General features: G+C 44.0%; 2 protein-coding genes across 4 annotated transcripts in view; one reads left to right on the forward strand and one right to left on the reverse strand.

Moving 5' to 3' along the window:
• LOC147027249 (glutamate receptor ionotropic, delta-2-like) overlaps positions 1-13430 on the forward strand; it is a 675131-nt gene that overhangs the window by 387840 nt on the left and 273861 nt on the right. The window lies entirely within an intron of this gene.
• On the reverse strand, positions 2187-4457 carry LOC147027251 (uncharacterized). The gene is made up of 2 exons (XM_085880341.1): positions 2388-4457; positions 2187-2210 (listed from the first exon to the last, which is right to left on the reverse strand). The coding sequence occupies exons 1-2, from the start codon at positions 4455-4457 to the stop codon at positions 2187-2189; spliced, it is 2094 nt and encodes a 697-aa protein (XP_085736467.1).

Raw genomic sequence — 13430 nt, forward strand, 5'->3', positions numbered from 1 at the left:
TATTAAATGATAATTAAATATATGTGTTCATTTTGCTGGGATGAAGTCACAAACAGATAGGGGATGAAGTCACAAGCAGATATGGGATGCAACGCGAGGTGGTTGGAGGTGATCGCCCTGAAAGCTAAGATTGGTGAGCAGCACTTTGGCGCAGGGTTTTATCGAATCACTTTTCCTTTCATTTTCTTCTTTATTTGCAATATGTTTTTGAAAGATATTAATTGCAAACGAAGCCTCATGTAGATTTAACGGTTAATGAGGGTCTTGAGTTTGATCCCCTGTTCTGTTGAAATAACACCAGGTGGGTTGACTCAGTCAGTCCAAGCAAAATGTCGGATGACCTCACACAAATTGCAACAAAAGCAAACTCAACAGATTTTGATTCCTGGATATGTCTTCAGTGACAGAAAAAAAGTCCGAAGGGATCCTCCGGGGGGGAGGGGGGGGGAAGTCCTGAAATCATGGAAATCCAATATGGCCACCACCCGGCTTCGGGGAAAATGAGAAAATTGTAAAGATTGATATTTTAATATGTAAATATATGTGTTTCTGCGATCTAATTGTTTCTAGTTATGGTCAGTATATTGATGTACAAGAATGATTATAAAAAAGTGAAATGTATTTAGGGTAAAATAAAAAAATTATAGTTTTTTTGTCCAAAAATGTCAATTTTTTTGTCCCGAAAATTTTTTTTACCTGATACTGATTTTGGCTCTTGGACAAAAAAAAAAAAGAAAAGTTGAAGACACAAGATGAAATCAAGTCTATGGCAATACAATATAATTATGTAAATCATTGAAACATGACAAAATTCACAATTCCACTCGGGGCAATCACATCTGCCTGTCGAAGGTTTCGAAATGAAAATGAAAATTCGCATTAAACTCAGAAACTACATCCATTATAAACTTACTATACATGTTGAGAAAAATCAAGCGTATTAAAGTTAGAACTCGACAATGTCGTCATCATCTTCATCATTGTCACATGGAGTGTTTGTGCAGCCAGAGCCCGTGCAGTTTCCACAAGCTGGAGTGCACTCAATGTTGTGCTTCTTGCATGTGCATCTCATGGTGCTACATTCAGCCTGGCAGTTGCACCTAATGACATGTTACATCTTTTCAGGAGCTGGAGCTATTGATGTCTGAAGTGACACAAAACCCTCATCACACTTCTGCTAACCCCAGTCTGTCGGAAGAAGTTCATCTGCACATCCCTTCCATTCCTGGACTTGCAGATACACGCGCAGGCTGTGATACTTTGCTGCTTCTGATGTTGGTGGTAACGTCTGTGGTTGCACGTGAGAGGAGCTCCAAGCCACCTTGTCCCAGTACCGCTGATACCGGAGGGTGTCCAGGGTGTCAGTTGACTTTCCGTTGTCAATTATCACCAATATTTTTTCTCCTGCATCTGCCACATCACATACGGAAGCTGAATATGTATCAAAAACCTTGGCCTGCTCACGGAATGTGTTGTTTGCTTTGAACTTTTTGAGGGAAGCTCCCTTTCCAATCCCATGAAGACGAGATGTCGTGTCGCACCCAAGAACTGCATGTAGAAGCAGGTTGTGCTTGCATATGTCTGTACCAATTGTTTTCTTTGTAGCCTTGATGTTCCAAATGCGACACTTCTTCGTGTTCTTCTTTGGCTCGGGACAAAAGAAGAGGTCATGCGATTCTAAGCTTGCATGGTAGCATCGGAGGACGATGAGGTCTGTGTCATCACCAACTAACACAGTGTTGGTGCCAGGAGCAGACTGCACGGCCTTCAGTACAATCAGGAGATCAGCATCCCCTGAGGCATGGTGTGTCTCACAGTTCTTCTGAAGCTCTTCACTCAACATAAAAATGAATTGCTGTTTATTCTGCCTATTGGCAAGAAACTGTTCCTTCTTCATTGTGAGACGCATGTCAGCTGTAAATGTCACAGTAGTGCCAGCATTCCCTTTAGACCGTCTCTGGTGTGTCATATCCTTCGTGTTGGTACTCTCATAACCATCAAACACGACTATGGCATCTCCGTACTTCTTCGTTACATAATCAGTGTACTGGTGGCATATGTCTCTGTATGTAGATCCACGAGACCATGGAATGCGTTGATCAAGTGCCCCGCCATCCACAACATACTGCTGCCCATCATTGGGGATATCGGCTGGGACATCGGATCCAAGACGATCCCAGATGGCATCAACAAAGACTGGCTTCTCGTAGCTGAAGAGAGGAATCAAAGAGGGCTGGTGGATAGCTGCACAGTTCATATTTGAAGGCCGACTCCAGTTCTTCTGCTGTCTGTGCAGCAGTGATCAGTCTCTGGAAGAGGAGTTGTTGGTCAAGCTGGACTTGCTCTCCATCAATCTTGACAGATGACGTCATGCCGAGGGTGACAACTTGGTCTTTCCTCTTAAATGTGTCCTCGGCAGGTGTTTTCCCATCCATAGATTTCAATATGTTGGCTCCTACAGCATGTGCTGTATCGACGTTGACGGTGGGGTGTGCATGAACTCCAGTGGCAATGTTCCTCAGACGTGGATCACGACTGAACAGATTCCGTTCCTGTAAATACTGAAGAGCTGATAGTGTGTCCTTCCAGTCACGAGATTGTCTTGCCTTGGTCATGTCCTTCTTCTGCTCTCCAGTGTTAGCATTCACACCTGTGAGCTCCTGCATTGCCTGGTTTATTTCTGCACAGGCAGGCATTGATTGTTGCCATACCAGCTGTTGTTGCTCTGTCATTCCTCGCCCTCGTGTGAGCCCCCCGCTGGTCTTCAAACTTCTCATCAGAACTTGTTTGATGATCAGGTCAGATGAAAGACCTGCCCACAGGCGATCACTTCGCCGAACCACATGGAACCCCTCATCAAAATGTTGTTGGACATTGGGATGTTGAGTTTTGAGGTTGGACATCTGCTGCAGATACACCCTCGCAGATTTGGCATACAGGTTGTCGCTCGAGGCTGCCAGGTAAGGCAGCATTTCCTGCATGGCCTGTAGATGTAGTGCCCAGTTCCCAGTGCGCTCTGCCCGGATGTATTTGCATAGAATGTCTAGCATGTCCATATACTGAACCCAGAGCGCTGAAGTTCTCGAAGATATCTTTGCAGACTCGGCATGCTTCTGAAGGTGGTCTTTGATTCGTTTCAAGACGTCAGACTTGCAGACTTCTTCCACAGACAGTGTCCCAGCCATCAGCTTCTCATAGAGGGTACAAGCTTCGTTGAAGTCTAGATTATTGCTTAGATCTGTATGCTGGTCATGTTGCGGCCTTGCAGCTGCTTCGGCTAAGTCCGGATCTTCATTCCCATTGCCGTCGGATGTTTCAGGTAGGTATGGTAGAGGCACATTGAGCACATTTGTCAACAGCAAGGCATTGAGGGCTGCATCAACAATTAGGTGTGCGGGAACTATGCGGGCAATGGCCTTGCCACTAAACGTATGAATCACTGCATTGGGGGCATATATCAACTCCATCAGTTCTTGAAGCCCGGATGACACCATCAGGTGTCCAATACATCTGAGGAAACTCATCTCTGCGTGGAAGCTGCCCAAGCGTAGGACAATCCCTTTCAGATCACTTCCCATAGGCTCCGAGTTGATGATCATGAGGGCCTTCCACCAGAGGGGCTGATCAAAGGTGATTACTGGAGTGACACCGTGGTGTCGTGCATGTTCACTGACAAACATCAGGGTCCAGTATATGCATGTGCTGTCACTAGAGTTCATGTCTATCATGGGCAGAAACATGATAGCCGCCTTGCCAGGGTGGTCACCCTTGTATATGAATTGCATCATTCCTGACCATGCAGGTCTGGAGGACTCAAACAAGATGGATATCTTCCACAGAACATCAATATTTTCAGAGCAGTTCTGGGCTTTTAGGTTGACAAGTTTCTGGTACGTCACTGCTGTCATCCCGTGACTTTCTTCCTTGTGGTACCGTATCTGCACCCTTCCAACCATTGTGACATCATGAGACATCACCTTAGCCCTGGGTATTGGCCGGCCTGATCTGGTTCCAGGGGTGATGGCGGCAATCATCCCCATGCCATGGAATGTGCCATGGCCATCCAGTGTGCGAATGTTATGGTCCACATTGTCAGCTGCATACTGCACAAACTCTGTTGTCAGGTTAGGGGTGTCTGTTCCATGTGACTGAGCAGCATTTCGTTCAAACTGATGCACCTCTTCATATGAACAGCAGAACCCGTGATGGTGAAGGGCGTCAATGAGAAATCGTGATGCGAAGTGGTGATATAGCTGCACACCCAACCCAACCTGCAGTGGTGCCAGTAAGACGCTGGGTCTCGTTGCCTGCACTATGGCTTGCCCAATTGAAGCCACTTTAACACCATCTTTTTTTTCCCACAAACAGTCCTTCAAGCAGTACCAGCAGAGTATCTGGTAAGTATTTAATGCCAGCCTCTTGCGATTGCAGGTCTTCACCACATGGGTAGACTTCATGGGATGTTTCAATGGTTTTAATGTCTTCTTTGATGAGTTTGGCAGCAGCCTGTACAAGCTTGATTTTCTCTTCAGTAGTGTCTTTTTCCTGCTGCTGGTTGTTGTAATATTCCTGAAGCACTGCCTGGCTGTTGTCCTGAAGGTGACCACGCTCAGCTTGCCGTTGATCGCAGTTTGGATTATCCTGTCACCAGTGTTCCCACAGCCTTGCCTTCATGTGGGTGTAGCTGTATGCTTCGTGGTTAGTGCCTGCCAGTTTCTGTGTCATGAGGTCAATGAGATCATTGATGGTGATCTGCTCATCATCATTTTCTTCAAGATATCTTGCCACTTGCAAGAATGCTGCTGTCTTCTCATCGCCTCGAGGCCATCCAAGCTTTGTCCTCTTGGATTCTTCGGTGTCCGTCATCTGAGCTATTGGTATCTGTTTATTTGTACGAAAGTTAACACTGCATGTCTGGTGGTAAACTGCATCTGCTGCGTGCAAGTCATGCACATGCAGCATCCGTGCCTTCACAGCATCTGACCAAACATCGGCTCGTTCGCGGCATATTGCCAGGAGCGTGTCCTTCAATTCAATTGTCTTTACTTGAAGCACATCCTGCGTCCTCCGCTTCCTCCCAAACTTGGCTGGTCTAGCACAGAAAAGGCAATCAGTGTTGAAGGAAAACCCCTCCTCAGATGACCTAAGCACATGTCTATCACTGCTTGTACTGGCCTTTGACTCTTCTTTCCTGGTATCCTTGGCTATCTGATGTGGGTTGCAGTATATACGCCGGCAGTCTTTGTGCACCCTTTCCCCAGGTACAGTGTGAATGCTGTCTTTCCTTGTGCTGGTTGATGGCTGAACACCCCTTTTCTGTTAGAGTTGAAGCTGATGGGCCTCCTCCATCCTGTTTGCAGATGGCACACCGTTCAGGTCCCTCCATGCCTGAAAATAAAAATCCAGAATTCGTATAATTGTTTTAAAGTTTGAACTGACTCTGTTATATTAACAAATAAACATAGCTATGGTATTTAAAATCATAATTTGTCTTAATCCTATTAATGTATTTGCTATAGCCAGGCGTTTATCCTTTGTTTGGACCGAATCCGCACAAAGTGCATATATTTCAAATTAAGGGGGAAGGGGTAGGCAAATGGAAATAAATTCAATAAAAATTAATATTGTGTGTTAATTCTTTCACCAGGATAGTACTAATATCCCTGTATCTGGAAGTATATAGTATGTATGCCTGGGAATACATTTGTTCTTATATGAACAAACTTTCTCAAGTCAAAATATTTTTTAGGGAAAAAATATTGACATTTTTGGACAAAAAAGCTATAATTTTTTATTTTACCCACAATACATTTCACTTTTTTATAATTATTCTTGTATATCAATATACTGACCATAACTAGAAACAATTAGAATGCAGAAAAACATATATTTACATATTAAAATATAAGTCTTTACAATTTTCACATTTTCGCCGAAGCTGGGTGGCGGCCATATTGGATTTCCATGATTTCAGGACTTTCCCCGCGGAGGATCCCTTAGGACTTTTTTTTCTGCCACTGAGGACATATTCAGGAACCAAAATCTGTTGAGTTTGCTTTTGTTGCAATTTGTGTGAGGTTGACCAAATATTTCTGCTAAAATGCCTGTACTATCTGTCATCCTTCTGAGGTCGGCAAAATGAGTACCAGCTTACTACTAACAGGTGGCACTGCATCAGCGGCACAGCCATACCCCCAGAAAAATGATGCAACCGGCAGTCACGGGATGCATACGAAACAATAACAACAATTTTTTTTTAATACAATGTCGAGGCTCGTATAACAGCGAACACACAGAATGTACAACAAGGGGAGCAGGAAACAAGAGGTGTGGGAGAGTGAAAGACAAAACAGTGGTGAACAGAGACGTGAGGAGAACTCTGGAAGGGAGAGGGATGGGGCGGGGTACACAGGGTAAACAAGATGGACACAACAGGGACTTTCAGGACCTTACATGACAGGGATTTTCAGGAATTAAAATAAGGAATTTGAGGGAGGTGGGTTTGGGGTGGATTGATGGGGGTATAAAAGATTGTGGTTTTGGAGAGGGGATGATAAGAGATGGTGGTGAATTGCTGTTTTGAAGACGTGGAGGGAAGAATGGGATTGAAGAGTGTGTGGGAGTTTGTTCCAAAGGTGGGGGAAAAAAGAGGAATGAAAGAGTGAAGGTGAGCAGTGATTCTTGATGTTGGTAGTTTAACCAGAAGGGGGTTGCTGGTGGATCTTGAGAACCTGCAGAAATATGGGTGGGACAGATATCAGACAGAGCAGGGGGTACGAGACAGGAGACGAGATGGAAGAAGACAGAAAGACCACCGACCTGTCTGTGGTGAGAGAGTGAGATACCCAAAGACTCAGCCTCATCACGGGAGATACCGTTGATATTAAAAGCTTTGTGTTCCAGAGTGTGGCGTACCAGGTCAGAGGGGAGAGCAGGACTCCATCAAGCTGTAGATGAAAGCTTTGTAAATGGTCAGGAACTCAGGTGTGCTGAGGAAGGACTTTGTACAATGGAGGATGCTCAATCAAGCGACTGGTTTTGGTGGCCAGCTTGGAGATGTGGCTTTCTCAAGAAAGATCATGGCAGATAGTGAGGCCCAAAAGTTTGAATGGAAGGATATCTTCAAGAGGATTGTTGAGAAAATAGATGGGGGGTTTTCCAGACAGTCCTTTTGGAGAGACAAAGGGAGAGTGTGAGATTTGTCACGATTGAAAGACATGTTCCACACGTTGGACCAGCTTGTGATTTTATCCAGATCTGCAGAGAGTGAAGAGGCTGCAGCTTTTCAATCTGAGGGATGACAGATGGCACGGCAGAGGGTGGAGTCATCAGCAAAGAGATAAAGAGGATTTTCCAGAGTCGGAGAGATCATTGATAAAAACGAGAAAAAGCAATGGGCCCAGAACACTCTCTTGATGAACTCCAGCCTGAACAGGAAGAGGGGATGAGAGAATTCCATTTAGGGTCACATGTTCACTGCAACAGAGGGAGTCTGCGAGCTAAGAGTGGAGAATGCCATCGACACCAGAGGAAGAGAGTTTGGTGAGCAGGGCGAGGTGCCAGAACTTATCGAAAGCACGCAATATGTTTTGGAAGATGGCTCTGATCACATGTCTGACATTGACAACCTCCATCCATTTTTTGGAAAGCAGGGGCAGCAAGTCCAGGGTAGAGTGACCTGGTCTGAATCCAAATTGATGATCAGAAATCAAGCCAGTGGAGAAGAGGAGGATTTAATGTCTAAAGCGATGATGGATTCCATAACCTTGCTGATGATTGGGAGAAGGCTGTTTGGTCTGTAGTTGCAGGGATCTCGTTTTGCACCTTTTTATGCAGGGCAGTCATGTTTGCTGATTTCCAAGCAGATGGCAGATGACTTTAAGCAAATGAGAGGGTGAATAGAACAGTGAGGGTGAGCAAGAGCAGCAGAGCAGGTTTTTAGGACACGTTGGCTGATGCCTTCTGGACCGGTTGTAGAATCTGAGTCGAGGTTTGACAGCAAGTTCTCCACCTTGTCTCAAAATAATTCTTGTTGCCGGATCCGAATCTGGATCCGGGTCTTCACCAAAATCTGATGAGTTCGTCCTGTTCACAAAATTTCATCCCGATCCGTTCACAACTTTTTGAGATATCCTGCATACAAGCAAAAAAAGACAAACGAACTCGTAACGTCGAACGAAGCAAAAATCTCCATTTCTCCACGCAATTATTCAATATTATTTTATCAAAGTCACAAAACCGTAATATTCGGCCATCCACCAACAATCTTTACATAATCCGACGGCTCAGCGAGTCAGGCATGCGACGATAACCTTTATTGGGATAAAAAATGACTTTTAAACACCATCTTTATCGAAAACACCGTCAGCGCACACGCAAAACCATACGTGACTCAACGACGCGTCTGCTCGAGCGTACTGCATCACGTGACGACCCGTGACGCGTCGAGTGAAATATTTTTTGTACAATCTTAAAACGTCTCCAAAACATCCGATTTTTCGCAGAATTTCGACAACCGAGTTTTAAGCGATCGCAAAAACCGAAGACAAAATTAAAATCGAAGTTAAAACGAACTCGTAACGTCGAGCGAAGCAAAAATACTCCATTTCTCCACATTAATTTATGGAATTATGTTTGACCTCACTGTGACCTTGACCTTTGACCGATTTTGACCAAAATCTAATCAGCGCTAGCCATCACCATCCTGAATCACGTGGTGTAATTTGACATTGGTAGCTTCTTCTGTTCTCGAGTTATCGTGCCTACAAACAAACAAACAAACACACAAACAAACACACAAACAAACAAACAGAAACGGAAGTGATCAATATACTTACGAAATCTTTAGATTTCGTAAGTAACAAAGACAGAAAGGGGTGAAAACATAACCTCCTTCACCGTCGGTGGCGGAGGTAACTCGACTCCACGAGGATTTGGAGGATGGAGACAGGTTTGAGAGTTCATACTTGAGATTAGATAGATGTTGTTTGCTGGCCCGACTGAGGTAGACACACACTTGCTCTGAGCTTTGTGGGAACTGAGATTGCCTTCAGTTGTATTTGCCTTCCATGAGGCAAAGGCAAGTTGTTTCAGGACAACTGCCTCACCACAAGCTTCAGTGTGCCATGGGTGGGAAGAAGGGTAGGACAACTGAAGACAAGATAGGATAAATCTGTGCAGGGGAGAGAACTAATTTCTTTGAAAGAATTCCTAGGATGAGTTGATGTCAGATAAAGTAGAGATGGTAGACCAGTCGAGAAGCTTGATGGCTGCTTGAGTGAAATGCCAGATTCGATGACACTGAAGTTGTTCTCTCATAACAGCCAGAGAAATGTTTAATTTGACAAGCATGTGGTCAGATGAACCGATTGGATTGGAAGAAGAACAGCAGATATCTTCAGGGAGATTTGTCAAAATCAGATCAAAATCAGAGCATTCTTAGTCTTCCTGGGTTGCCACCAAAACTGATCAATCTGATGTCTAAACTATACTTTGGAACTGAGAGTGATGTGAGATGTAGTGACACCATCTCCAACTTATGTCCAGTTGTTAATGGAGTCCTTCAGAGGTGTGTACTGGCCCACACTTCTCAGCACTTGTATGGACTTAATTCTGGGGAGGATGTTGGAGATATCAAGCTGCGTTGTGTCATTTGGGAGTGTCAAGATCCCTGAACTTGATTTCGCAGACGATGCCATCATCTTTGTGGAGGCTCTGGAAATACTTTTGGTGGCCCTCAAAGCACTGAATTAGGATTTGGGGTTGCTGGGATTATGCGTTTCCTGGATCGAAACTAAGATCCAGGCTTTCAGTGACATCTTGGATGCTACTATCATGTCTGCATCTATTTATGGTGAGGATGTTGAGGTCGCAGAGAGATTCACTTCCCTTGGCAGTGATATTCATGTCTCTGCTGGCTGTGAGCCAGAGGACAATAGAAGTCTGGGTCGAACCTCGGAATTCATGGATTCACTGGATCAATGGGTGTGTCCCTGCCGGTACCTTTGCAGGAACATGAAAATCTGAGTCTTCAGGTCCTTGGTGCTTCCAGTCTTGCTTTTAAAGATGTTAGACTTCGACTCTGACCAGGGATCTGATATGGAGACTTAATTTCATTGGTACCAGGTCTCTTCGGACAATCCTTGGCTATCACTGGTCAGACTTTGTGTTCAACCCATGGTTGCTGAGAGAACCTCAAACGAGATTTGTTACCTGCATAGTCCGTAAGCGTCAGCTGCGGCTGTATGGGCATGTGGCTCATTTTCCTGATGCTGATCCTGCTCACCAGATTCTCTCAGCGAGGGAGTCTCGTGAGTGGAGGAGGGCAATGGGCCGACCACGTGCCTCGTAGTTGCAGCAAGTTGATCAGCATCTCAAGGAGATTGGGATGGGCCAGGCATCTGCCTGGGGGATGGCCAGACGGTGGCCGTTGGAGTACCGGCGGAAAATGGACGCAGTGACGTGCTGCTCCAGCACATGCTGCCATATCTGACCGGACCAGTTCTGACCCCATTTAGATTCCTATGCAGACATGGGCAACTTTCTCGTAAAATCAAAAGTGCATTCTTTCCTCGATCACTCATTCTTACATCAGATTGACAGACAGACAGTCGGTACAAAATTGCATCACACAGACATTACACAGACATTCTTACAACAGACAGATAGTTGGACAGACAGACACAGGGATAGATAGATAGATAGATAGATAGATAGACAGACACAAACAGATGGATGGACAGACACACACACAGGTAGATAGATAGGTAGATATATTCGACTCACCGTTAAAGGTGATGACCTCATCCAGTCTGAGCGGTGTCTCATAAGCTGTTCAGCTTGAGTGCAAGTAAATACAGTCATTATTTTAATACGAAGCAAGAAAGACGATAACAGCTTTTCACCATTGGGCCAATTCGGCATTGTGTCCATGAAGCAATATGATTTACTCGATGACACGGGTGTCATAAACGTCCATTTCCCGTGTGAATAAGCTGCTCCCAAAAAGGGGTAGGAAAATAGAAGTTCCACGGTTAAAAGCAGTGAAAATCCACTGAAGATAATGATCCGCAATGTCACATAGGGTAAGGGTATGAAGCTCCATTTGTCTGAGATGAAATGTGTTGCTGAAGATAGTGGTGCGAAATGTGGTTTAACTCCAGTGTACTCCTGTTTAACTCCAGTGAAACTCAAGTCAGTGAATCATTTCCATGAGGGTGTAAAATTGCAAACTGCCAGGCAAGGAGAATGATGAGGGTGTAAAATGGCGAGCTGCCTGGCAAGGAGAATGATGAGGTTGTAAATGGCGAGCTGCCTGGCAAAGAAGAACGACGATGGTGTACGATGGCAAGCTGCCTGAAGTAAAAGCACTTTCTTTCTCTCCTCATCCTGCGAGAGAGCGAGAGGTCATAAAGACCCGTAATTGTGTGGGGCAAAATTATTGGTTCAAAATCTTTTTTTTTTTTTTTTAACTCGCGTACACTTCTGCTATTGGTTGGACAAGTGAATGGAACAAAGTTCACGATGTAAAAGTAAATGACAAGTCGCCCCCTCTTACACTGCTAGTTACCAGAATATGCCAACAAAGGAAGGAAGCGATTGCTCAGAAAGGTGTAAAAATTTAGTGTAAAACAATTAACTGTCCCAAAGTTTCAAGTTACAAAAAAAAGAAAAGCACAAAACGAGCGAGCCTGCACTGCTTGCTGCACTGGTTATTGCACTCGTTGCTGTGCTGGTAACTTAGCAGATGCACCTTCATGGATCTCATCATCGGACATTGCTCGTTCGTCACAAGGCTGGAGAAGATATAATTGGAAGGTTTTTTTCTTCTTTAAATAATAAAAAAAAATGCTGGCTGCCAGACCGTGCGACCGATCACATTGAAATTTTAATCATGCATTCCCCTTGACAAGTAGAACATATTTTAATGTTTGACTTCAACAGCTTAAGCAGCTTAAGAGAAATATTTTTTCAATATTCACCTTCAATCAATCCGAATGGCTGCGAAAGAATGTGACCTATCAATTATAATTTGTGAACACTCTGTTGTCCCCAATAAATGTCTTTCCAGCTGTAGAGGAACTCTGGGAAGGGTTTAAAATAGCAACAGGTTTACCTTGTGTGGCCTTTCATGGTTGCTTTATTCAGCTTCTTCGGTGAGAAGAAAATGGGAGGAGTCGATTTATTTATACTGTATAATCCAAGCCACCTGGCTTTAAATGATTACCTACCTACACAAGCTGCACAAGGTAAACCCCTTGCTGTTTCAAACTCTACCCGACTTCCTCTACAACTTCAGTCATTCACAAATAGTACATGAGAATCCCAATGCTGCACACATCGTCATCTGCTAGACCAGTTTCTTCACTTATTGGAGAGTCATCAGCAACAGCATAGACAGAAACGTGCACCACTGAGGTTCCCAACATGTTCCATGTCCAATGTCATTAGCAGTCAACATATAAATAACAAGACCTAATGACGTCCCTCACCCATATTTGGAGGGAATAACCAATGAACTCTCATTTAATCAATTACCCCAGGTGGCTAGGATTATGAAATAAATTAACTCCCTTGCTCTTCCAGCCAGGAAAGCTGCATAAAGCAACTGATAAAAGCAATAAAGTGGGGGAGGTCTTGTTTACATTGTTCTCATTCGTGCATTCCATTACCATTGCTGTTCAGCTGGCCATGCAATGGCAAACCTCCTAATCCATGCTTTGCCTTGAAACTGCAGAAATAGCACTCTGTGGCAAAGTAGTGGAAATTGTGAGAAGGAAATGTAATAACACATGTGATATCTTTACATACTGTATACAAGACACAAACAATATTATTATTACAACGGAGTTTTATAGAAAATATAAAAGAAAAATAAATAGTCTGCATATTACATTCACATTTTGTATGTTAGACCTTTGGATTACACAGAGCATTCTACCGCATTTGCATGCTGCCTGTTTTTCAATGCAAAATTGTGGAATTGTTGTTCCAAATAACCGGTATTGCTCCCCACAATTCCACTATGGTTGCTTGTTCACCCCTTGACTTTCTCATTTTCCATTTGAACTCCTGCAGCTTCAGCAATGTTCATGTTTGATCTTTGTGCTGGCTCATCCACAGCTGTGAGGGGTGCTTTATTCTCTTTACCATCAAGCTGTTATTTCACCTCATTTGCTCTCATTTGTGGTTTTTGTCCTGATTGGAGATGCACCCACACCTATTGAGTGATGTCATGTTATTGATGGATTTGCATCAGTTTCTGCTTGTAGTACTTAAAATTAATCCGGAGGCCAGTAATTCAATTTCCACTACCTTTTGTCTCAGTCGAAGTTTGCAAGCAGTGACACAGCAGCTATTGAGATCTCTTGTTACCCACGCTAATCTTGCTATTTCCAATTTATAACAACGATATTCGATAGATCGATCCT

This window comes from Eptatretus burgeri, chromosome 5, assembly GCF_056783735.1.
Source record: "Eptatretus burgeri isolate ZD-2024b chromosome 5, Ebu_testis_v1, whole genome shotgun sequence".
In the NCBI taxonomy this organism is placed as follows: domain Eukaryota; kingdom Metazoa; phylum Chordata; class Myxini; order Myxiniformes; family Myxinidae; genus Eptatretus; species Eptatretus burgeri.

Bases quoted from the DNA above. Each gene is read 5' to 3' on its own strand.
- LOC147027251 (XM_085880341.1), bottom strand. From the start codon at position 4,457: ATGAAGTCTACCCATGTGGTGAAGACCTGCAATCGCAAGAGGCTGGCA. The intron at 2,211-2,387 runs GTTGTCACCCTC...TCCTCTCTTCAG, and splicing joins CATTTAAGAGGAAAGACCAA to CTACGAGAAGCCAGTCTTTG.